This window comes from Pseudophryne corroboree, chromosome 12, assembly GCF_028390025.1.
Source record: "Pseudophryne corroboree isolate aPseCor3 chromosome 12, aPseCor3.hap2, whole genome shotgun sequence".
Classification (NCBI taxonomy): domain Eukaryota; kingdom Metazoa; phylum Chordata; class Amphibia; order Anura; family Myobatrachidae; genus Pseudophryne; species Pseudophryne corroboree.
The window spans coordinates 115,060,112-115,087,379 of NC_086455.1; the positions used below are offsets into that span (position 1 = coordinate 115,060,112).

The 27,268-nt window shown below is 45.5% G+C and overlaps 1 protein-coding gene across 2 annotated transcripts in view; it reads left to right on the plus strand.

The window, feature by feature from the left end:
• Positions 1-1,641: 1,641 nt before the first annotated feature.
• The window catches only part of FAM177A1 (family with sequence similarity 177 member A1), a 78,934-nt gene continuing 53,307 nt past the window's right edge, over positions 1,642-27,268 (plus strand). Inside the window, exons 1-2 of one of the 2 annotated variants that reach the window (XM_063947888.1) lie at positions 1,642-1,726; positions 4,883-5,059. In XM_063947888.1, coding sequence (XP_063803958.1) covers positions 1,676-1,726; positions 4,883-5,059 — 228 coding nt within the window. In that variant the 5' untranslated portion in view covers positions 1,642-1,675. Of the gene's footprint in view, positions 1,727-2,452; positions 2,823-4,882; positions 5,060-27,268 lie in introns of those variants that run through there. The other variant, XM_063947889.1, reaches the window with a different exon arrangement.

Sequence of the window (27,268 nt, forward strand, 5' to 3'; positions counted from 1 at the left end):
ACCGACACCCCCACACACACAGGGATATAGTTATAAGGAGACAGTTCCCCAATAAGGCCCTTTGGAGAGACAGAGAGAGTATGCCAGCACACACCCAGCGCCAACTGACACTGGAAATTAAACTCCCAGATAATAGCGCTTTTATATTAATTACTGTGTTAATACACTCACTGCACCTTACAAGTGCCCCCCCTCCTCTTTTCAGCCCTGTGTCACCGTGTTCAGCAGGGGAGAGACTGGGGAGCCATCTTCTCTGCAGATCTCTGTGGAGAAAATGGTGCTGGTTAGTGCTGAGGGGCCAAGCTCCGCCCCCTTCAGCGGCGGGCTTCGGTCCCGCTCAAAGTATCTCAAAACTGGCGGGGGATTCAAAGAAATATTGCCTCTGCAGTGTCCAACCTAATAATGCCAGATATAGAGGTTTTATTGCTGCCCAGGGCGCCCCCCTGCGCCCTGCACCCATCAGTGCCCGCTAGTGTGTGTAGTGTGTGGGAGCAATGGCGCGCAGCGGCTTACCTCAGTGAAGATCTTAAGTCTTCTGCCGCCTTGAAGTCTTCTTTTCTTCTTATACTCACCCGGCTTCTATCTTCTGGCTCTGCGAGGAGGACGGCGGCACGGCTCCGGGACGAACAGCGAGGGGAGACCTGCGTTCCGACTCCCTCTGGAGCTAATGGTGTCCAGTAGCCTAAGAAGCAGCGCCTATCACTTAAGTAGGTCTGCTTCTCTCTCCTCAGTCCCACGATGCAGGGAGCCTGTTGCCATCAGAGCTCCCTGAAAATAAAAAACCTAACAAAATTCTTTATCAGAGAAACTCAGGAGAGCTCCCCTGTAATGCACCCAATCTCCTCTGGGCACAGGGCACCGGATCTAACTGAGGTCTGGAGGAGGGGCATAGAGGGAGGAGCCAGTGCACACCCATTCTAAAGTTCTTTATAGTGCCCATGTCTCCTGCGGAGCCTGTCTATACCCCATGGTCCTTACAGAGTCCCCAGCATCCTCTAGGACGTAAGAGAAATCCTGGTTTCAACCCTGCACAAGAGCACAATGCAGACAGCGTCCGTCCGTGTAATGCAAGCCTGGCCAACCTGTGGCTCTCCAGATGTTGTGAAACTACACATCCCAACATGCCCTGCAACAGTTCTAGCATTCATTAAGAGCAAAACTGTGGCACGGCATGCTGGGACTTGTAGTTTCACAGCAGCTGGAGAGCCACAGGTTGGCCAGACCTGTATGTTACAGCAAGAAACAAATAGGTCCATAATGTGTTATCAACTAATAAAAAAAAAAAATCACATACAGTAGTAATAGAGATAGCAAATCTATTATACATGTGTATTACAGGGTAATACTGGTATTATTACTTCTGCAGTTATTTGGAATAAGTCTTGGTGTTCTTTACAGAAACACTGCTCTCCCCACAGCTACCTAGCAGCATGAACACCAGCACTTATCACTGCACTAGTGCAAGGAGAAGGCAGGTCCCTGTGTCAGTGCACACAGAAGCAGAGAGACTGTGTATTATATGGGTGGTGTCCTTGTTATTACTCAGGATGAGTGTAATCATGTCACCTATGACTGAGCTCTGTGGCATCAGCTCCTGCAGTCACACTGACACCTGCAAGCACGGCATCACACAACTAAAGGTTTGGCAAAGAGCAGAGCGACCTCGCCTGGCCACATGCAGCATGACACAGACGTAGAGGTGTTTTCCTGTCGTTCTCCAGTAGGGGTCAGTCACACTATCTCTGGATATTTACTAATTCCACATATATAATTACATTACAGCAAATATTTCTCTACACTAATGGAAACAATACACATTACATTTTACACTCTACCGATGGGGAATGTAAACAGTGTTCAGCATTCTGCAGTTGTATTATTATTATTATTATTTCTGACAATTGCAAGTAAAATAATAAAGCAGTAGTGTAATAAAAATACGTAACAGGGTGTAGGATGACAGGATATATATATATATATATATATATATATAAAAAATATAAAATATGTAATTGAATAAAGAAAACAGCCTGCTCCTGAGTTGTAAATAAATGTCCGTCAGGCTATATTGTGTATATTGCCTGTAGAGGTGTAATAATAGTAATAAAAAGTCTGTGTCTCACTGTGTTGCCCAGGCTGCTCAACACTGACTATTCACAGGCGCGATCCCACTACTGATTGGCACGGGGGCTTTGACCTGCTCCGTTTCCGACCTGGGCCGGTTCACCCCTCCTTAGACAACCTGGTGGCCCCGGGCTCCCCCAGGGTCACCATATTGATACCGAACTTAGTGCGGACACCCGATCGACATAGCTCAGTGAGGACCAGAACTCCTGGACTCAAGCAATCCGCCAGCCTCAGCCTCCCAAGTAGCTGGGATTACAGACGCACGCCACCGCGCCCGGCGACAGTAAAACGCTGCTCTCCCTGCCTAGTAGCTGCAATGCTTCTGACGTCACCGGCCGTAGCAGCGCCACCTGGCGTCTGTCCTGAGGAGAAGGACCAGCGCCATCTAGCGTGTGCTGCCTGTAACTCGGCACTGAGGAGAAGGAACAGTGCCATCTAGCGTCTGCTTCATGTTAGCTGCTGGATTGCAGTGACATCATTTCGTCCTCGTAAAACAAACCAAGCCCAAACCAGCGCCACCTGCCGGTGGCTGCCGGTAATACCGCTAAACAGACGAGGCGTGCGAGACACGGAAGTGCCTGTCCTGTAGATCGGGGAGGACCCGCTGGATTACGCCCGCGGCTAGGATAGTTGCCAGGCGGCCAACGCTTGGGAGAGGCCGCTTGCATCTAAGGGCGAGTATGGCTACCGGACAGGTAAATTACGGCGCAGTCTATTGCAGCTACATCATCACCCCTGGCTGGCAGGCACTTGTTTACTATTGGGCTATCTGTCATATGTCACATTAGTGATAATAATATTAGCCATCATATTAGCTGCGTGTGTAACAGCGGCCCAGAGGATGACAATGGGCAGGTTTTCAGCATGTGCTTGTTGATGCGTAGTTTTATTTGGGTTACAGAATTGCATTGTATCAGTCATGCACCCAGTCTTCACTGTACATCCCTATGCTAGGTGCAACACAGTGCTGGAAAAATAACAGTGCTCAGAACTGGCTGAGACATTGCAAAGCAACATGTTCTTTAGGGGGAAAATGTAATAGGAAAATTGGTTGCACTTGCACATGAATGTTATGAAACTCCTAAAAATAACATTATGGTGGGAATTCAAATGTTCTCGCCCCCGATATCCCGTCTAAAGTTAAGGGAGATCGCAGGAGGCGACATTCATTTGATGCTCCCTGTCATCCCCATCAGTGTCAGGTTCAGCCGTGTAATAGGCGCTATCGGGAGAAGTGGCGTTTGGGCACACATTTCAGCTCGTCACCCCTGGCGGGTATGAGTTGAAATGTAGATGCCGGCAGCTGATCACGCCCGAACGGAGCTAGATTTGAATATCTCCGTTCGGCACCATCTAGTGGCTATCCACCGTAAAGAAGATTTGAATCTTGCCTTAAGGTTGGAATTTTACTCAGCGCTATACAGGCAAATTGCTGTTCTAGAACGACAAATCTCATCCATCTACATCGCAAATTCTGCCTTGTACCCCAAAGACGTGCGCAGGACTGGGCTATCATAACTGGCATCAGTTACGTGTGCTCAGGGCCTCACCAGTCATACTCCAGAATACGCCAGTGCTTTGACTATAAAACGGATATGAAAAATACAAAGAAGATATAAATCTCTTTTTTGTATTCTAATTATTTTTATAGTCAAAACTCTGGAGTATACTGGTTAATGACAGGTGGGGCAGTGCCTACCTTGTCTGCACATCTCTAATCAAAACTTGCCACATGTCCAGCACCAGCAGTATATACTGCTGCACCTGTGTATAATGGCCACATGTTTATACTGCTGCACCTGTGTATAATGGCCACATGTATATACTGCTGCACCTGTGTATAATGGCCACATGTATATACTGCTGCACCTGTGTATAATGGCCACATGTATATACTGCTGCACCTGTGTATAATGGCCACATCTATATACTGCTGCACCTGTGTATAATGGCCACATCTATATACTGCTGCACCTGTGTATAATGGCCACATCTATATACTGCTGCACCTGTGTATAATGGCCACATCTATATACTGCTGCACCTGTGTATAATGGCCACATGTTTATACTGCTGCACCTGTGTATAATGGCCACATGTATTTACTGCTGCACCTGTGTATAATGCCCACATGTATATACTGCTGTACCTGTGTATAATGGCCACATGTATATACTGCTGCACCTGTGTATAATGGCCACATCTATATACTGCTGCACCTGTGTATAATGGCCACATCTATATACTGCTGCACCTGTGTATAATGGCCACATCTATATACTGCTGCACCTGTGTATAATGGCCACATCTATATACTGCTGCACCTGTGTATAATGGCCACATGTATATACTGCTGCACCTGTGTATAATGCCCACATGAACCCTCTGGTTCATATGTGTGTAAATGTGGCTGTGATACAAGCCAGAAACTCCTCATCCATTTACCTCACCGCACGTCACTGACAGGAAGATACGTGCGCAGCCAGGCAGCGTAGCAGCTCTCACTTTGCCAGTAATTGAACCCCCCCCCCCTCCTTTATGAGATTACAACAGAGTACTATCATCATCATCATCATCATTCAGTCACAGGCTAACTGGTTACGTGCAGAGGTGTTATCTTGTATGAATGTATATTTTTCACCATTTTATGTAATGGGAACATATCATTTGATATATTTCATAGCTTAAATGCATTAAAAGGTGCTACATAATTATTTCTATGCATGTGAATTGATTTGTGTGTATTTTATCTCAGGTAATGAGAAATGGAGACCGTGAGTTTGAAAGTGTGGAGCTGGGAGATGTACGCAAGAAAAAGAAAATTCCTCGTAGAATTATCCACTTTGCCAGTGGGGAAACCATGGAGGAATATAGCACGGATGAAGAAGAAAACTTACAAGAGAGGAAGGATCTGTTGCCAGCTGCTGACCCCGTAAGTCTGACCCATTTCACAAAGAGAGAGAATACCAAAATGTATTCCGGCCAGTGGTGTATCTGTCAGTGCTGTACAGTAGTGGAAGAGAACTCGCTAGGCCCAACACCCTTTATGTAGCCAAAACGTATTCATCTTTTTAGTGTTCACTCTAGGATTTTTTTTTAGGGCAGGGTGCTGAGCATTGAAGAGGGCACATTTTTATTTGGAAGGGCACATTTTTGATGACGCTTTGCGCACAAAGCATAGCGCATATGTGTATAGTTTTGTACATACATTTTGCCCTTAGTAAATTATATACCCATGAATACATATGACACCTAACATCTGTACTGAGAAACATACTTATATGTCCAGTCTTCTATGTGTTATAAAACAGAAAAGTTTTAAACAATGGGTTAAAATATATAGGAAAAAAATAAGTCTGTTCTACTAGGGAAATACTGTAAGCAGTACATGCTCACTGCTTACCCTGTTCATTCCCTCTTTATCAGAGTGCTGTGTTATTTACAGTGCCTCCTCTGCCATCCAGTTAGCTAAGGGATAGAAATTGTTTTCCAATTTCAGAGGTGGGCAAGGAGTAGACGACAACATTGTAACATGCACTCTGACTGTCGCATTCTGTATACAAGGGGGCGATTTATGGTACTGCAGGGTGCAGCGAAAAAGGGCAGGGTGCAGCACCCTGCTGAAACAGCCTAGAAGGAACACTAATCTTTTAGACATATGACACCATTGTGTATTGGTTTATGATAACGTAAGCTGTCCTGTGACTTCCTGCGTCATTGTATTATGTTCTTTTATTTTTTTCTGCTCAGTTTCTTGGTAAGTAAGCGTGTTTACATGTATGTTCTGGAGGACATATTATTTTACATGCTTTAACTAAAGAAAGCAAAAACATGTCCCGTGAGTTCCTGTAAGGGTCTTTAGTTTTGCACTTTTTCCCCCTGACAAAACACATCCAAAACAGTAGTAAAATTGTTTATGGATTTGCCCTATATTTTATTGAGATTGCTCCCACATGTCAACAGCCAGATCACTAAGGGGGGTATTCAATTAGCGCTATTTGACGGCTAAAATTCCCGTGGCGCGTTTCTGATTTTGCCATTTTTATGCAGACTTTATGGTTCATCCCGACTTTGGGAATTCACGCGCCTGGCAATCCCTGGTAATTGGATTGCCCTGGCTCTGTATGTAGCCACGGGGTAAACCCTTCAGCTAATTGAATACCCCCTAAATTTCTCTCACTCTAATGTCTGCTGAACATCTAATCTCAGTAAGGTCTCGTTTACACAGTGCAGTGAGAAAAACTGGTACAATAGGCCGGATTCAGCACGGATCACTATAGCTACTAAAAGTGCAATTTTTGCAACCACTCCCACAACACGCCATGTTGCCACCCCCAAACAAAAACTTCTGTCAATCACTGTGCGATTGCTTCACTTTGATATTGCAGACGCACTGTGGCACTAGTGCATGTGCAGTATTTTAACCTGCCAAATTGCGGGGGGAAAAACACAATTGAGATCCACGATGAGTGAGGGCCAATGTGCGAAAATCAACTTGCGCTTTAATGTGTTGCTTGTAACTACCTTTCCATGTACTCTTGATGCACTGCACTCTTATTAGTGCAATGTTTTGTGCTGGTAGCCTGTGTTTAACAGATGACAGGCATAACCCAGCCTAGCTATTCACATTTTAGTTAAATGAAGGTGGTGCGTTGCCCTGCAGTGCTTTCTGCTGATCACAACATGTGTAAAAATATCAGTCATTACATCACTATAACCGCGTTTCGATTGCTAATGACTGGTCGCACCCTGGAATTGGAAACGGGTGTGACCCGGAGAACTGGCTTTCCGACTCTGCATATTGCCGGGTTGGGTTGCCATTGGGGGGCGGAGACCGTGGTGTCATCGGGGGGCAGGTGCGGAGGTGGTCCTAGGAGATGAGATCATCTCTGCGCCGCCTCTCCCTATGCTGTAAACGGGTACCGGGTCGCATCAACACGGGAAATCCGTTCACACTGCGCCTGACTCAGTAATAGCACGGGAATAACCATTCTTTATTACTGGGTCAGGCGACCCATGATTCGGCATTGACCCATTCACACCGCACAGCGACCCACGTCGACCCGGCAATATACTGTGTCGATACCGGGTTATTTGTGCGGCGTGAAAGGGGTATGAGATACCTAAATGCTTTAACAATATTCATTATAACTTTATCATAGGCCAGACACAGACTTATGGGCCCTACACACTGGCTGAGGTGCCCGACGTCCGATACGGCTGACCCGGCGTGACAAGCGGAGTGACCCGGCCCCATAGCCCTGCGTGCTTATATATTAGCTTGCAGCTATAAATGAGCCAGCACCAACGATGAATGACCGCATCGTTCATCGTTGGTGCCTACACACTGAAAGAGATGATAATTTCTTGTTCATTGCTGAACGAGATTGTTCATATCGGCCGCTGTGTAGGGCCCTTAAGGTAGAACAGGAAGTGTGCATTAGGGTATTTCCTGCTTCCGTCATTTGGATTGATGTGAGATCGCCATGTTTTCATCTAATGCAGAAGATGATCGTTAAAATAATTTTGATCTTTGAGTTCGCTATTATTGTGGCACATGCGCTGTTAGGGGTTAGGTTATAAATGCTCTTCCCTTGTGTGTATGGAAGTCCTGACATTTGCAAGAGTGTTCTTACCCACATGTAAGATGGTAATCAGTCAGTCATTGTTTTTAGAATTGATCAAGCTGTGGTTATTTACTTAATGCACTGCCGTGTTGCACACCCCAAGAGGATGTGCGCACAAGCCCTACATTCATTTACAATCCACCATTTCTGTTTCTTACCGTGGTGTCCGTGCTCTCTGCAGAAAGCAGGCGCTTGGGTGTGGTCGCGCCGTCTACTCTTAGGAGCGTGTCGCTTTCGCAATAAGTACCTGTGGTCATGTGACTGGTGGTGCTAAAATACAAATAAAAAATCCTTTAATTATTCCTGTGACCATTGTGGGAGATTTTTGTGTTTTGCACTTAATAATATTGCTGCTTTAAATTTTACAAGCAAAAACGCAAATAATTGGCTGCTTTAAAAAGCTGTCGTTTGGCAAACAACATTGCCTGGCTTGTGTCTTACTGTTGTCACTGGTTTCTCATGGAGTGATAGACTGAAAGGTGATTTAGCACACAAATGGCTGCTTCCGTCCTTTGTAAATGGCAGATACTTAATTGATTTTATATTTCTCTTACATCCTAGATCCTCTAGGATGTAAGAGAAATATAAAATCAATTAAGTGTATCTGCTGGGGTCCAATTTAGTACCATGGGGTATAGAGAGGTCCTTTGGGAGCCACTGGCACTTTAATAGTTTAACAGTGTGTGCTGGCTCCTCCCTCTATGCCCCTCCTGCCAGACTCCGTTTAGAAAATGTGCCCGGAGGAGCCGGTCACAGCTAGGGGAGCTTCTAGGATTTTTTTTTACTAGTTTTATTTTTTTCCAATAGTTGTTAGGTACAGGAAGGCTGCTGGCAACAGCCTCCCTGCTTCGTGGGATTTAGGAAGGGGGAGTAGGAACCAACTTCCTGAAGAGTTAATGGTTCTCTATCTCCGCTGACAGGACACTGAGATCCTGAGGCTGCTGATCGCAAGCCCACGAGGCCACCGCTCACTCCCGCAGCACGGCCGCCACCCCCTAACAGAGCCAGAAGAAATAAGAGTGGTGAGTACAGCGCCGGCGTCCCATTTAGCGTGTTGCCGGTGGGTATGGCGGCACAAGGGTGGGAGCGCAGCTCTGAAAGGCTGTGCTCCGGACAGCTCAGCAACACTTTGTGTAAGCGATTTGAGGGGTGTCCTGAGCATGCACAATTCACCCTAAACTGGTCACTCAGCTAACAGGGGCTAATCCCGCTGTTAGCAACAAACACCTCAGGCCAGTATAAACAATTAGTGCGGGAAGCCGCGCGCCATTGCTTGGGGTGGGGCTTCCTCTCAGCGGATCCAGCACTCACCAGCGCCATTTTCTACCTGCAGATACATAGGAAAGAACGCTGACAGAGAGAGCTGCCGTCCCCATAATGCCAGCATACCTCTGCGGTACCAGGGTGTTATAGACAGGGGGGGGGAATGTGATACTAGTACTAATTACCCTATTAAGGGTAGTTAGTCTGTGCCAGGCTTTTATAATAATAATTGCCTAGAGGGGCGCTGCGTGGCTGGCTCATTATACTCTGTGACTCTCTGAAGGTACTCTGGGGGAAACTGTGTCTGACATTTTCCTGTGTGTGTGTAAGTGTATATCCCACATTACCATGTCCAAGGTCTCTGTGTCCTGTGCCGCAGAGTGTTTATCTGCTCCTGAGGAGTCGATTCCATGTACTCAGGACTGCAATATGCTGTCTCAGCCTTCTGAATTTGAACCCCCATGGGTGGATTCTTTAAGGGGAATGATATCCCAGATTTCAACCATTATATCACATACTGAGAAAGAGATGACGTTTTTGAGAAAATCTGTAGAGAGTTTGAAGTTTTCAGCTCCCACTACTTCGTCTAAGAGCCCTCCTACATACCCGCAAAAGCGTACACTTGCCCAGATAATGCAAGCTGACACTGATACCGACTCTGATACAGGGGATGGTGATGGGGATATGCAGGAGGGAGGGTGCATCCCTTGCTAAAGGGGTGCAGCTCATGATTGAAGCCATTAGGGATGTTTTGCATATTACGGAGAAGGTACCTGAGCCGGAAGAGGAATCTTATTTTACAGCAAATAAGAAATCTTCGCTCGCCTTCCCGGCTTCAAAGGAGTTAAACTCCTTATTTGAAAAATCCTGGGAAAACCCAGAGAAAAAAGTCAAATCCCTAAAAGAGTTCTCATTGCTTTCCCCTTCCCTGAAGAGGATAGGAAGAAGTGGAAAAAACCATCTATAGCAGACTCTTCTGTATCTAGGTTGTCTAAAAAGGTGGTTTTACATGTCCCTGGTTCAACCACCTTAAAGGAGCTGGCTGACCGCAAGATTGAGACTACACTCAAATCACTATACACGGCTACAAACGTTGCCTTAAGGCCCACTATTGCTTGTGCGTGGATTTCTAAAGCCATAGTAAAATGGTCAGGCACTTTACTAGAGGACTTAGATACTATGGTAAGGAGTCACATTGACTTGTTTTTACGTCACATACAGGATTCTGCAGGTTTCATGGTGGAGGCCATGAAGGACATTGGCCTGCTTAATGCGAGGGCTACTTCCATGGCAGTATCGGCACGCAGAGGATTCTGGCTACGCCAATGGACCGCAGATGCAGAATCCAAGAAAACTGTGGAGAACCTACCCTTCACAGGTCAGGCACTATTTGGGGACGATAGAATATACAAAGAAAAAAGGGACCAGGAACTAGCGCTGCATAGTACACATAAATCTGGGGATGATCCTTCGTAGTTTACACGATCCACTACTTTATCTCTCTCTGGAGTTACACTTACAGATAATTTCTACCACGCATGTCCATAAAGGTATCTTTTTATCAGTAACAATGTGCTGCCCCCACACAGGTAAAAACGGTACACACTTGCAGGATATTTCTATCTCGCGTGTCCATAAAGGTATCTTTCACTGCACGTAGGTATTGATAAAGCTAAATATTTATCTTATATAAAACCCTTTGAGGTCTAAGAACACTGTACGCTATTTACGTATGGAGTACCGTAAGGGTACGCTCGTTGCGTAACGATCGCTTAGCCGTGGTCGAGACGCTCAAGCGTCACGTTCGCTCACGGCCGAGAGATCACAGGCAGGCACGCTATTGGCTGCCGGCTAACGTAATGATTCGCTATAGCGTAGCGGACGCTCGGGACCACGAGGAGATCACCAGCGGCGCTGACGCTCACAATGTTAAACCTTTAAATCTAAACCAAAAACAATGTAATATGCTGTAGAACCTTAGTGTAGAGATAGGGTGTAGATGCAACACAGTGTAACCTTATTAACTTAAAAGCTGTTTGAGCGTCACCGACGCTCTGTGAATACTTAACACTATAAGAAATACACAGATACCGTGCTTAGGGTCCAACGCCTAATATATATATTATGGATGTTATACTTGCAAAAGAATTAATACAATACAAGTCATACACTACAATATAACATAGACTACCTAACCAGATAACTACACAGGAAATACAATACAATACTATTACGTTTAGGAGAGTACGAGAGAAAGAAGAGAAGAGAGAGAGAGAGAGAAATGGCCCATAACATCAAGAAAGACAATATGATTGCGGAGAAAACTTACGCACAAAGGAAACGATTGCATGCGCCTCTGGACATCCAGCTCCCGATTTTCAGCAATGATAACCGTTGAAGAGTGAGAGCTGGATGTGATCGGCTTGTCTATTTATGCCCCACACACAATGCGATTCAATGGTCCCTACAATCTTATTGTTCATTGGACACAGGAATTCCTCCTCGCATTATAACAAAAGGTCATAGGTTGATTCATACAGGTGGGCTGTGACTATTTCCAACAGCTCAGGTGGGAGGGAAACTGGGTTTCCCGCCGCATGGATAAGTAAGTGCAAATACAGTAAATGTTCATAAACTTCTTATGTCCATAACTATTCGCACGAGCGATTAATCCGCTTCAAACCAACACCGGAATATTGCTAATTAAATACTCTTCCGATGGGTACTAAACACCACTGTATTACTCCTGTCTGACCCTTCGTATCAAACAAAGGGGGATTTCTCTATTCATGAACATTCTATATTAACCAAACTTTCAGAATCTATCAAAGGGACCATGATCTACAAAATACATTATATAGTGGAAATATGTAACGATTGAGTCGCACGCTACGAACACATGAACTCTACCGTAAATGCACATACCGCGCGCCCGCGGGTGCCCGCACAGCGAGTATGCGCACGCACGGGAGAGCGCACGCATGCGCAGCGCAGACCTGTGTGAGGTGCAAATATGGCAGTGTGCATAGAGATATTTTTCTGACTTTGACAGTCCACCCTTTGGCAGTCAACAATAACTGCCACTTCCTAAAACATTTCAAAAAGAGAAAAATATATGTCAGGGGTTAATACATTTACATGGTTGGGTAGGGGAGGAGAGGAGAAGGTAGGAAAAGGGTATGACCTAGTGTGATAGCAGAAGCATGTGTGTATGAATCCGTGCTTGGGGGTCATGTATCATCGTGCCGTACGTGTTTTAAATCAAGCTTCGAGGCATTGCGAAGTATACATTTGAATTCCTTCTTATCCCGTGGTACGGGTCTGTGGATGGGCTGTCAAACTTTACCGAGCTCTTTTCGGATTTTGAACAAAATGGGGAGCACATTTTAGTTGATGATACATGAATGGGGGAATATGTGATTGCTGATATCTGTGCCTGTATTCCCTATACTATGTGTGTAATTACCTGAAGGTTGTAGAGATGAAGAAAAGACATAATTACGGTAAATGCAGTGGTATTCTATGTCAGGTAAATGAACATTTGTCGGTTGAAGTCTTGTTCGGTGTCTGTTGAATGCAGTCTTCTTTGTGCTTTTGCCCATAAGGTGCGGGCAAAAGCTTTGTCAATGTCCATAGATTTACAAAAGTGTTGGGCTAGCGTAATTTTAAAATTTCTAGGGAAACTGGGGATCTATGGCAAAGTTCATCAAAAATCTGCGTATCAGGTTGTCAAAACTTCTTCTTTAATCCATCTGTTGTCTGTATATCGGCTCATCAAATTCCTCGTCCAAGTGGGTCTTTTTACCTTGGAGAAAACGGAAAAACAGGTGAAAGAAACGGACCGTAAAAATCGCATTTTCATCACATCATTGTTTCTACATTTGGGTCATAAATCAAATCCATTGGAATTACAATTTCCTCACTCCTTAAACTCATCACCCTGGTACTTCGTTTGCACTTCGTTAAAGCCTGACCGCATCTAAATATCAAGCCAATCGTTATGATAACACCTAAGATACATAGGAGAAACTTCCCAACATCCATTATGACTCCTTGAGCCCATTCTCCTAAACCGGAGAACCAATTTCGCGGGTTCAACCATGACACCCAACCTGTCAGCTCATTACTCACAGCAGCAAGGGTGAGATTGTGTCTCCTGCGAAATTCCCACTTCAGTTGGAGAATATCGTCCATCTTTTGGTCTATGACCTCGACCGGGTCCTCGGTACTATTTGTAATATATGTGCAACATTTGACGCCGTACTGCGTTGCCAGTGTGACACAATATCCACCTGTTACTGCCGTGAGATAATTGAGAATCATTCTATGCTGAACTAGTTCTGTTTTATAAGCTTGAAGTTCTCTTCCAGTATACCTAAACGTGTCATCATACATTTCTGTGATATTGTCTAACAAATTTGCGAGCGCAGATATGTATTTATAATTCAACACTCCTCTGGCGGTGCGAGTGAAATCTAACGCGATTAGAACCTGAATCCCAGTGGATTCATGGATCATGTCAGAGGCCGGATGGTCTGTTCTTTCTATCAGGTGCCGTTTAACTACGTGCTCGTAATGGGTGTGAGTATAAGGAGCTTGGGCAACACGGTGTATATCCTTCATTTTGGCATGTGATACAGTCATTACTTCAGGCAGTACTTTTCCAATATAACACAATCCTTCAGAGTTTGGGGCAAGCCACTTATACGCCTTCCTCCCGCATATGAAATATGCATCATCGGGGAGAACATATGGGACGGAGTAGGACATAACCATATTACACATCTTCCATGTGAAATCTCCTAACCCTAATTCTCCCATCTGTCTAGTACACGTATCAGTTTGTACGATATGTGCACAGTATCCTGGTGATACCTCTCCAACTCTCGTAATCCTATTTCCTAGGGTATACCTATATCGGAAAGATTTTCCTCTACTGGCTATGTGGCGTACAAGCTCTGTATCTGTCGGCATTCTATCTGCTCTATATGAAAAGGTCATGGTTTGGTTACTCCATGACACTTCCCAATTTCCCGGCTTTCGGGGATTGGAAATGTTAAAACATATGAGGGATCTATCCACATGATATTGGTGGAGCTTCAAACTAGGAGGACTGGAGATATTAAACCTCCTGTCCACCGGCCTCCCACCACTTAGCTCAAGTACCTCCCCTATCGTTAAAGGAAATGGTACTAGTCCTGATTTGCTATGACCTTGAGGTACTTGAGAGCATACCCAACAATCTGTTTGATTTAGCACACTACCCACTAAGGAGTGATAGTCACTCAAGGGATGCCGGTCCATGTGGATATTAAAACTGGATTGGCATTTCTTGATGCACCCATCCTCAACTACGTTGTCACAGAGCCTACAGATACAGTTTTCTTCAGCTAACAATCCTTCACAATTCCTTCTATGGTCAATGCTATCGGATCGTTTTCTGATACTCGCCTTTGCTTGTTGATTATGTTGTTCTCGGAAAACTACGCCTCCATCTCTGTCATCAGAACCCATTCCAGAACCTCTCTCGACCTCCATGGTATTCTCGCCGGAACAGACTGCTCTGGTCAACATCATGGTCAACAGGAAAATCCGGATCACAGTCTCTTGGGGCAAGTCCATCTTATAGGAGGAAACGAAGAAGAATGAGAAGGGGGAAAAATAATTTGAGGGAGGGGGGATGGGAAGTGGAGAAAAACAATAAAAGGGAACAGGGAATCGACAACTGCTTTTGATCTTGTGATTCTCAATGCTCAGGTGCCGCCTCAGTCCTCCTGGAACAGACACTCCAGTGATACAACTTCCTCTACCGTCTGTTCCTTATCACGGGACCTCTCTGGATCAGCAACCTTCTTACAATGGGACGAATGAACCCAAGTCTCTCTCTCGGCAACTTTCAATGCTGTAGTGCTAGTCAATAAGACTTGGTATGGTCCCTCCCATCTGTCAATAAGGCAACCTGAGCGTAGAAAATTCCGTATCATTACATAATCCCCAGGTTCAATGTCATGACAATTACTATCTGGTAAATCAGGAATCACCAACTTCAAATTATCATTTTGATTCCTTAGCTGTTTACTCATGTTAATCAAGTACTTTACTGTTACTTCATTGTTACACTTCAAATCATCCTGAGGGTTAATCATAACATGCGGTTGTCGACCAAACAAGATTTCAAAGGGAGACAGATTAAGAGGGGACCTGGGAGTGGTTCTGATGCTGTACAGTACAATGGGTAGAGCTTCTGGCCATGTCAATCCTGTTTCTGCCATAACTTTGCTCAGTTTATTTTTAATAGTACTGTTCACTCTTTCTACCTTCGCACTCGCCTGTGGACGGTATGGAGTGTGCATCTTGCTATCAATTCCCATCAACTTACACATTCCTTGAAAGACATCACCTGTAAAATGGGTACCCCTATCACTTTCAATTATTCTAGGGATACCATATCTACATACAAATTCCTGCACAATTTTCTTAGCAGTAAACATAGCGGTATTTGTGGCCGCAGGAAATGCTTCGACCCAATTTGAGAAAACATCTATACAAACAAGTACATATTTCAAATTTCGACAAGGGGGTAATTGAATGAAGTCAATCTGTATTACCTGGAAAAGGCCGCCTGCAGGTGGGATATGAGATGGTTCTGTTGGTATTGCTTTTCCGATGTTCTTTCTCAAACAGGTAAGGCATGACATTGCTCTCTTACTTGCATGAGATGAAAATCCTGGGGCGCACCAATATGCTCTTACCAACTTGCACATTCCCTCCTTGCCCAGATGAGTCAGCCCGTGAGCTGCCTCAGCTAAACATGGGAGATATGCTCTGGGGGCCACCGGTTTACCTTGTCCATCCGTCCAGAGTCCTGAGGACTCCTGGCCATATCCCTTTGCCTTCCAGACTGCCTTTTCCTGTGTGGAACACAAATTTTGCATTTCACACAACTTCTGTGTGTTGATGGTATTAAATACCATCAGTTGCGTGGTGTCTGTCTGTCTGGGGGTACCAGCTGCTAACTTAGCTGCTTCGTCTGCTCGGCTGTTACCAAGTGATACTGGGTCTTGGCTATATGTGTGTGCTTTACACTTGATAACAGCCACTCTGTCGGGTTCCTGTATCGCTGTTAGAAGCCTTTTGATGTGAGCTGCATGCGCTACCGGTGTACCAGCTGCCGTCATGAAATTTCTGAGGCGCCATAGGGCTCCGAAATCATGGACTACCCCGAATGCGTATCTAGAGTCGGTGTAGATATTGGCTGATTTGCCCTTAGCCAATTCACATGCTCTGGTTAGGGCGACCAGTTCAGCAACCTGGGCTGAGTGAGGTGGGCCTAGTGGTTCCGCTTCTATGGTGCCTTGGTCATCTACGACTGCGTATCCAGTACACAAGTCTCCCGAGTCTGACTGTCTGTGACAACTACCATCCGTGTAGAAAGTTAGATCTACATCTTCCAGTGGATTGTCACTGATGTCAGGCCTTGCGGTAAAATTTTGGGTCAAATATTCCATACAATCATGTGTGTCTTCCTTTGTGTTAAATTCTCCTTCCCCACCACTCTCATCCTCCACCCTTTGTGCCTGTCCAGGCACACCTGGGAGATATGTTGCAGGATTTAATGCACTGCATCTCCTTATGGTGATGTTTACGGGGGCCATTAATGCCAATTCCCATCTTGTAAACCGCGCTGATGAGACGTGCCTGGTTTGGGCAGAATTTAGCAAGGCTGACACTGCATGTGGTGTATGAATTGTGAGGTTGTGACCTAGCACTACATCTTCGCTTTTCGTTACTAGCAATGCTATCGCAGCAACGCTTCGCAAGCATGTGGGGAGGGATCGCGCTACCGTGTCTAGTTGAGCGCTGTAGTATGCTACCGGCCTGCTGGCATCACCGTGCTTTTGGGTTAAGACGCCTGCCGCGCAACCAGCACTTTCTGTTCCGTACAGCTCAAAGGGTTTCCCATAGTCTGGCATACCTAATGCTGGTGCCTGCGTTAGGCACTGTTTAAGTCTCTCAAAAGCCATCTCGGACTCGTCTGTATGCGAAATCCGATCAGGTTTGTTTGAGGAGACCATCTCCTGCAAAGGTAACGCCAGAATGGAAAATCCTGGGATCCAGTTACGGCAATACCCACACATTCCTAAAAATGTTCTGATCTGTTGCTGGGTTTGTGGCAGAGTCATATCTCTAATTGCTTGAATTCTATCAGCGGTCAGGTGTCTCAGTCCTTGTGTTAGACAGTGTCCCAAATATTTTACCTTAGTTTGGCATAATTGCAACTTGTCTTTGGAAACCTTGTGTCCTGTGTCTGAAAGATGAAACAGGAGCTGTTTCGTATCCTTCAGGGATGCTTCCAATGAATCAGAACACAGTAGTAAATCATCCACGTACTGTATTAATACTGATCCACTCTCTGGTTGGAAAGACTGTAAACAATCATGCAAAGCCTGGGAAAAGATACTTGGACTGTCTATGAAACCTTGTGGTAATCGAGTCCATGTGTATTGGACTCCTCTGTATGTGAATGCAAACAAGTATTGGCTGTCAGGGTGCAGAGGTACCGAAAAGAAAGCGGAGCAGAGGTCAATAACAGTGAAAAATTTCGCAGTGGGAGGGATTTGCATAAGGATGACAGCTGGATTTGGCACTACGGGGAACTGACTCTCAACTATTTTGTTAATCCCCCTTAGATCCTGCACTAGCCGGTAACCCCTCCCCCCACTCTTTTTAACAGGGAAGATGGGACTATTGGCAGTGCTGGACGTTCTTACCAGAATGCCCTGTTGTAGCAAGCGCTCTATTACGGGATAAACTCCTAACTCCACCTCTGGCTTCAGAGGGTACTGTGGGATTTTTGGAGCTATCCTACCATCTTTTACTTGTACAACTACCGGAGCTACGTTTGCCATTAATCCAGTGTCCTGTCCATCTTTAGTCCAAAGTGACTCTGGTATCTGGGATGTCATTTCTTCTACTTGGGATGGAGTCCTATTTGTCATAATGGTCTGTGACATTAATTTTGACGGGGAGTCTAACATGTCTCGCACTTCCTGAGCGTGATTCTCAGGTATGTCCAAGAATACACCTTCAGGAGTACAATAAATGACGCACCCCATTTTGCACAATAAGTCTCTTCCCAGGAGATTAGTCGGTGCCGATGCAGCTAGCAAAAAGGAATGCTTGGTATGTAACGGCCCTACTGTAATCTCTGCTGGTTTGCTAACAGGGTAGTGCTGGACTACTCCCGTTACCCCTATGGCTGGAATTGTCTTACCAGTGGTTCTCATGCCCACTGTCGAATTTATCACTGATTTGGCCGCCCCTGTATCTACAAGAAAGTTTAATGATTTACCAGCTACATTGATTGCAATTTCTGGTTCACTTCCAAGATTTGCAATCAATTTTACTGGCTGCAGATTACAGGTATGGCCACACCCCTATTGGGTATGGTGACCTCCCTGAATCCCGCTGGCAGCAACTACTTGTGAAGGGGTGCAATGGGAACTACCAGTGGCTTGCCAGTCTCTGTTCGGGGGGTATCTTTTTGTTTCCCCTGTATGTGGCTCATAACTCCGTCTCTGCGGACCTTGCTCCCAATGTCGTGTGTCGTGTCGTTGTCTAGGGGGTTGATATGAGTTTTGTGAATTTTTCACTCTACAGTCTCGTGCCATGTGTCCCTGTCTATGACATGAAAAACAAGTTACCACATTTGACTTACCCACAGGGTTTGGTGATTTATACAAAGGCTGCCTTGTGGTCAGAGCCTGTATACTTACGGCCATTAACTTATCACCTTGGGACTCCCTGTGTCGGGTGATATTCCGGTCGTGATCAATAGCAGCCTCTCTCAAAGTAGCCACCGACAGACCTCGCCAACATGGTTGCGTGGTCTGTACTCTTGTCTTTAATGTCTCTTTTAACCCATCCATTAGTACAGATACTGCTACTTCTCGATGGTTTATGTTTGTTTTAATGTCCTCTATACCTGTGTACTTTGCCATTTCTAGTAATGCCCTGTGAAAATATTCTGCAGCAGTTTCTGACTCTTTTTGTCTAATGGAGAAAATCTTGTTCCACTTAACTACCGCTGGGAAATACTCTTTTAACTGTAAACTTATTCTTTTTACGTTATCTTTGTTGTACACATCTGTAAGAGGTACATCCTGATCTAATCCACAGTCAGCCAAAAATTGAGCTGCGTCGACATTTGAGGGTAAACATGCCCTCAGCAATACCTGCCAGTCTTTGTTATTGGGCTCTAAAGTGTTCCCTAGGTCTCTGATGTATTTCTGGCTAGCAACTAAATCTTTTCTAGGATCAGGGAATTCAGACACTATGGTTCTTAATTCCATTCGGGAAAATGGGCTGTACATGGCAATGTTCCTAACAGGTGTGATTCCTGTCGTGTCAGTTTTCCCATTTGGCACTGCTATTACCCTAACAGGATTAAGTTTACTAACATCACTCTGTGTAGGTTCTACAGCCTGTGGTGAAATGGTTTCAGCATAGTGTATGGTGCCGTACTTACCTGTAGATACGACCTCACCTATCCCTCCGCTAGGGGTTTTTGTTACTAATCTCGTGGGTGGAGCCGTGCCTACTGTTGTCTCTGCTATGGTGGCTGCTAGAGAGAGCGCCGATATTGTTGCCGATTCGTCCTCTTGATCACACTCCTGGGGAAAGTTCAAAACAGGGTACAACTTGCACGGGTTAATACTTGCATTAGTTAACTTATTAACATTTACACAGTTGCTAAGTGTTTGTTTGTTACACCCTAATGCGTCATTCTCCGCAACCAATTTCTCTCCCGATATGTATGGTGGCGGCGGGGCTGTCGCTATCAATTTCTTGATAGGATTAGATCCCGCCGCCAGAGCCAATCCTCTCTGTATTTCACCCTCCTGTTGCCATAACTGCAAATAATCATAATGTTGGATTCGTCTCTTTGTTGATTCAATTAGACATATCCTCCTCCTTAAATTTTGCAACACTTCTGATCTAAAGCTACCTACTCTTGGGAATTTCTCCCCGTCATGCACTGTCATTCTCTCCCATTCATCACATAAAACCTCTGTATGTGAGCCATATTTTTCACACATTACGTACCTTGCCGACCCGACTGGTCGGTTTACTGAATCAACCCGAACCGAGGTTGATCGCCCCCTTCCTGAACAATTGGCCCCCATAACTTGCAGGCGTTGCTTTCACCACCTCTGACCTTATTTCAGGGTCTTCAGCGAACCCTTACAAAAACCAAAATGTTCACGATAAGCTGACGGTGGCGGTTTACCGAGTACCCCACTCACTCGCCCACGCCGACCAATACGACCCACACACTGCCTTAGTGCTGGCGTACTCGACCCAGGGCCCCTATGAACCTCTATTTACTGGAACATGCGAGGGATATCCGCAGAACACTTACTCTTTCCAGTAACTATTGGTTGTTGGACAATTCCTGAGTGACCAGCGAACTTCCCTTCAGAAAATAAAAAATTACACAAATCACATCAGAGTGTACAAATAGTTTTACGACCGGGTTTGTACACAAATGGTACTGGTCAGATTAACTAATGTACACAATTACATGCGGTACAATCGTTCAGCACATAAGCAACTAATCTTATGTACTGAGCGACCAGTGGAATCGAAAATTTCGGCTGCGAATTCCTTCAGCCAGAGCTTTATTGGCCTATATGGGTTTTGCACCAACCCCCTGGGTTGTGCCCTTTTCTCTTTTATGGCAGACTTCTTAGTCTGCTGTACCTGGACCTCCCGGTCTGTAGTATGACCTCCTGGTCTACTATTCTCTACTGCTCAAATTTTATGGTTAACCAGAGATGCCTCCCTAGCCACCATGCACGTCACTTACATGTATGTACCTCTGCGAGAACTCGACTTCTTGTGGTTCAACCTGTAAAATTGTATAAACTTATATATACAAAACACTCACTCACCACACGTACACTTTTGCTTCTATTTCTATTTCTGCGCAGAAATTTTCTTTAGACCAGATGTGTTGTGAATTTGGAGAAGGATCTGTTAATCTAAATTTCGGATTTAAAATAGATTTGCGCTATTTATCGCCTGATGCGCTACTTATCGCCTGTTGCGCTATTTATCGCCTGTTGCGCTACTTAAAAATCAACACTGTCGTGTGACTTGAGTTACGTGGGCGTACCCAGACGCTCCATTGCGTAATTTACGCTGCGTGCGTCGGCCTTGGCGTACGCGAGTCTCAGCCCTTTGTTAGAGACACGTGTACACAAAACCAATGTCCACCGCAACACAACTAACACTTTTTATCAATGTAGATGATCCTCGATCGTCTACCGCGCAACACACCAATCTCTCCTTTTACCTTGGGTAGAGTTGCATGTGGGTTTTACACTTTAACTATGAAATAGCGACAAATCTCTCTTAGCACGTTTTATCAATTATAAAATGGCAAACAGGAGAGTGATATATGAAAATACACGAATGAAAAAGAAATGCAGATATGTGCGTGTGTACGCAAGGCAGAAATAAACAGTTTTAAAAGACACTAGCGTGTTGTTCTTACCTCCGGTTCCGGATTCCTTCAGCACCCTTTACTAAGCGAAGCAGACGCTTATCCAAACAGCACTACGAGGAATATGACCTCCCGCCCTTTGCTGCTGGATAATGTCTGCTGAATTTACCTAGCAGAGATATGTGAAGGACAGGACGAGCCGCCAATTGATAAAGCTAAATATTTATCTTATATAAAACCCTTTATGAGGTCTAAGAACACTGTACGCTATTTACGTATGGAGTACCGTAAGGGTACGCTCGTTGCGTAACGATCGCTTAGCCGTGGTCGAGACGCTCAAGCGTCACGTTCGCTCACGGCCGAGAGATCACAGGCAGGCACGCTATTGGCTGCCGGTTAACGTAATGATTCGCTATAGCGTAGCGGACGCTCGGGACCACGAGGAGATCACCAGCGGCGCTGACGCTCACAATGTTAAACCTTTAAATCTAAACCAAAAACAATGTAATATGCTGTAGAACCTTAGTGTAGAGATAGGGTGTAGATGCAACACAGTGTAACCTTATTAACTTAAAAGCTGTTTGAGCGTCACCGACGCTCTGTGAATACTTAACACTATAAGAAATACACAGATACCGTGCTTAGGGTCCAACGCCTAATATATATATTATGGATGTTATACTTGCAAAAGAATTAATACAATACAAGTCATACACTACAATATAACATAGACTACCTAACCAGATAACTACACAGGAAATACAATACAATACTATTACGTTTAGGAGAGTACGAGAGAAAGAAGAGAAGAGAGAGAGAGAGAGAAATGGCCCATAACATCAAGAAAGACAATATGATTGCGGAGAAAACTTACGCACAAAGGAAACGATTGCATGCGCCTCTGGACATCCAGCTCCCGATTTTCAGCAATGATAACCGTTGAAGAGTGAGAGCTGGATGTGATCGGCTTGTCTATTTATGCCCCACACACAATGCGATTCAATGGTCCCTACAATCTTATTGTTCATTGGACACAGGAATTCCTCCTCGCATTATAACAAAAGGTCATAGGTTGATTCATACAGGTGGGCTGTGACTATTTCCAACAGCTCAGGTGGGAGGGAAACTGGGTTTCCCGCCGCATGGATAAGTAAGTGCAAATACAGTAAATGTTCATAAACTTCTTATGTCCATAACTATTCGCACGAGCGATTAATCCGCTTCAAACCAACACCGGAATATTGCTAATTAAATACTCTTCCGATGGGTACTAAACACCACTGTATTACTCCTGTCTGACCCTTCGTATCAAACAAAGGGGGATTTCTCTATTCATGAACATTCTATATTAACCAAACTTTCAGAATCTATCAAAGGGACCATGATCTACAAAATACATTATATAGTGGAAATATGTAACGATTGAGTCGCACGCTACGAACACATGAACTCTACCGTAAATGCACATACCGCGCGCCCGCGGGTGCCCGCACAGCGAGTATGCGCACGCACGGGAGAGCGCACGCATGCGCAGCGCAGACCTGTGTGAGGTGCAAATATGGCAGTGTGCATAGAGATATTTTTCTGACTTTGACAGTATTCAATGGTGAAATAACCCCCAAGAGACTTCACATAATATGTAGGTATTAAGACAACTTACATTGGCTTTCTGTCACGCATGCCCATAAAGGTATCTTTATCTGGTAAGTCGTCCCAAGAAGGATTCAACAGGATGAATTCCACAAGAGGAAGTTTTTAATACATGAAGTTAAAAACAAATAAAAAGTCCAAACAGAAGAATCCAGGTATCGGCTACTGATGAAAGACTTGTTCTCTCACCGACCGGCTGCAGACAGGTAAGCGAACAGGAACAGAGTCCGAATTACCGATTCCCAGGATCCCACACTACAAACGGCAGACGGCTTCAACGCGTTTCTGGGAGTTCACTCCCCTTTGTCAAGACTTCTTTGTCAAGACTTCTCCTTTCGGACCGCTAAATTTAAAAAATCCAAACCTCCCCCCACCTTCTTTAGAGGAGATAGGGGAAAATCCAGAAAACCTGCACCACCAGGTTCCCAGGAACAGAAACCAGGTTCTGCTTTCTCCAGATCTTCAGGATGACGGTGGACCTCCCAGCCTGGAGATCGGGCAGGTGGGAGCGAGACTAAAAGATTTCAGTCACGTCTGGGCGTCTTCATGCCTAGACCCCTGTGTGCCAGATATTGTTGCCCATGGGTACAGACTGGAGTTTCAGGAGCTCCCACCTCACAGATTCTTCAAATCAGGCTTACCAGTTTCGCTGACAGACAGTGCTATCCTACAGAAAACCATTCAAAAATTGGTACGAACAAATGTTATTGTTCCAGTTCCACCTCACCTAAAAACTACGGGTTATTACTCAAACCTGTTTGTGGTACCAAAGCCGGACGGTTCGGTAAGGCCTATATTGAACCTGAAGTCATTGAACCCCTGAGGGTTTTCCAATTCAAGATGGAATCTCAGAGCTGTGATCTCAGATCTGGAGGAGGGGTAATTCCTAGTCTCCTTGGAAATCAAAGATGCGTACCTTCACATTCCGATCTGGCCGCCTCACCAGGCCTATCTGCGGTTTGCACTACCGGACTGTCACTATCAGTTCCAAACATTGCCATTTGGCCTCTCCACAGCACCAAGGGTGTTCACCAAGGTCATGGCGGAGATGATGTTTCTCCTCCGCAAGCAGGGAGTTAACATAATTCCATATCTGGACGAGTTGCTGATAAAGGCGTCTTCCAGGGAACGGCTGTTGCAGAGTATTGTTCTCTCAACTCAGCTGTTCCAGGATCATGGGTGGATCCTGAACCTTCCAAAGTCACATTTGGAACTGACAAGGAGACTACCCTTCCTGGGGATGATCCTCGACACGGAAGTGCAGAAGGTGTTCCTACCACTGGGGAAAGCGTTGGTGATTCAATCCATGGTCCGGGATGTCTTGATGCCAGCCCAGGTATCGGTTCATTAGAGCATTCGCCTTCTGGGAAAGATGGTAGCCTCCCACGAGGCTCTACAGTACGGAAGATTCCATGCACGGTTTGTCCAGCTGGATCTCCTGGACAAGTGGTCGGGATCACATCTTCATATGCACCAGGGAATACGCCTGTCGCCAAAAGACAGAATTTCGCTCCTCTGGTGGCTGCAAACTTCTCACCTTCTCGAGGGCCGCAGGTTCGGGATTCAGAATTGGATTCTTCTAACCACGGATGCAAGTCTCAGAGGTTGGGGAGCAGTCACCCAAGGGGAAAACTTCCAAGGAAGGTGGTCAAGTCAGGAAGCTGTCATTCTGATAAACATTCTGAAGCTAAGGGCCGTATACAACGGCCTTCTACAAGCGGCACATCTTCAAGATCAACCCATTCAGGTTCAGTCTGACAACGTCACAGCAGTGTCCTACACAAACAGGCAGGGCGGAATGAAGAGCAGGACTGCAATGTCAGAGGTAACAAAAATCCTCCTCTGAGCAGAAAGACGCACTGGCGCTGTCGCCCTGGTGACTCTGTGGGTGTTCCAGTCGGTGTATGTGTACCTTCCACTCATCCCAAGGATTCTCAAACTAATCAAAAGAACAAAAGTTCAGGCGATCCTCATTGCTCTTGACTGGCCAAGAAGGGCTTGGTATGCGGATCTTCTGACATTGCTGCTGGAGGATCAGAGTCCTCTTCGCGAGGACCTTCTACAACAGGGGCCATTCACTCATCAAGACTTACTGCGGCTACGTTTGACGGCATGGAGGTTGAACGCCAGATCATAGCTCGGAAGGGCATTCCGAACAAGGTTATTCCTACTTTGATCCAAGCTAGGAAGGGGATAACGTCTATACATTACTATCGGATTTGGAAAAAATGTGTGTCTTGGTGTGAATCCAAGAAGTTTCCTACGGTGAAGTTTCAACTGGGAAGTTTTCTCCTCTTTCTGCAAGCAGGGGTGGATGTGGGCCTACACTTGGGTTCCATCAAGGTCCAAATTTCGACTTTGTCCATTTTATTCCAGAAACAATTGGCTGCTATCCCTGAGGTTCAGACTTTCTTGAAAGGAGTTCTGCACATCCAACCGCCCTTTGTGCCTCTTACGGCACCTTGGGATCTTAATGTGGTGCTGCAGTTCCTGCAGTCGGATTTGGTTTGAACCTTTACAGGAGGTGGATGTAAAGTTTCTTATTTCGAAGGCGGTCACACTGTTAGGATTGGCATCTGCAAGACAAATGTCAGAATAAGGGGGGAGGAGGGGTGGGGGGGGGGGAGGGGGGGGGTGGCATTGTCGCACAAGATCCCCTACCTTGATTTTCCATGAGGATAGAGCTGAGCTCAGAACGCGTCAGCAATTTCTTCCGAAGGTTGTGTCGGCCTTTCATATCAACCAACCTATTGTGGTGCCAGTGGCTACTGACACCTCCATTACCTCAAAGTCCTTGGATGTTGTGCGGGCTTTGGAGATATATGTGAAGAGAACCTCTAATCACAGGAAATCGGAAGCACTCTTTGTCCTTTATGATCCCAACAAGATTGGGTGTCCTGCTTCTAAGCAGACGATTTCTCGCTGGATCAGGCTTACTATCCAACATGCTTATTCTACGGCGGGATTACCGATTCCAAAATCTGTTCAGGCCCAATCTGCTCGTAAGATGGGTTCTCCCTGGGCGGCTGCCCGGGTTGTCTTGGCTTTGTAGCTTTGCCAAGCAGCTACTTGGTCAGGGTCGAACACGTTTGCTAAGTTCTACAAGTTCGATACTTTGGCCTCTGAGGACCTAAAGTTTGGTCAATCAGTTCTACAGGAACCTCAGCACTCTCCCTCCCGTACGGGGAGCTTTGGTACATCCCCATGGTACTAAATTGGACCCCAGCATCCTCTAGGACGTAAGAGAAAATAGGATTTTTATTACCTACTGGTAAATCCTTTTCTCGTAGTCCGTAGAGGATGCTGGGCGCCCGCCCAGTGCTTCGTATTCCTGCATTGTTACTTGGTTCAGTGTTGTTGGTGCAGCCGTTGCTGCATTGTTCCAAGTCGGTTAGCTTGGCTTTCCTTTTTTATGTGTGAGCTGGTGTGAATCTCACCACTGTCTGTATATTTCCTTCTCTCGAAGTATGTCCTTCTCCTCGGGCACAGTTTCTAGACTGAGTCTGGTAGGAGGGGCAGGAGGGGCCAGCCCACACTGTTAAACTCTTAAAGTGCCAGTGGCTCTTAAAGGACCTGTCTATACCCCCATGGTACTAAACTGGACCCCAGCATCCTCTACGGACTACGAGAAAAGGATTTACCGGTAGGTAATTAAAATCCTATTTTTTGTATTATTCTCCTGTATGTTTTCCTAGCAACTTGTATGATACGATGTGAGTAAACTAAATAGCGTTCCCCCAGTTACTGCTTTTCCAGAGCAAGGATAATGCATGTATCAGGATGGAAGATAGGTACTATAGTAAATAGTCAATGGGTCAAAAGGTTGACACATTGTTTTTCCTGATTTTTATACCCCCTTTACACCGCCAGCATATAACACTGGTTATTGCACATGAACGTGCGTAACCCTTGTTGCCCGTGTTGATGTGCGGTGTAAAAGGGCCCAGTTGGAATAATCCGGATGGAGTGACCCAGTATTCTAACTTGGGTAGCTTGCAGGGTTGAACACGGGTTCAACCTGGCAAGCTGTGCTGTGTAAACGGGAAGCCGGGCCGTTTACTCTATGTGGACAGGCGGTGCTTGGAGATCATGT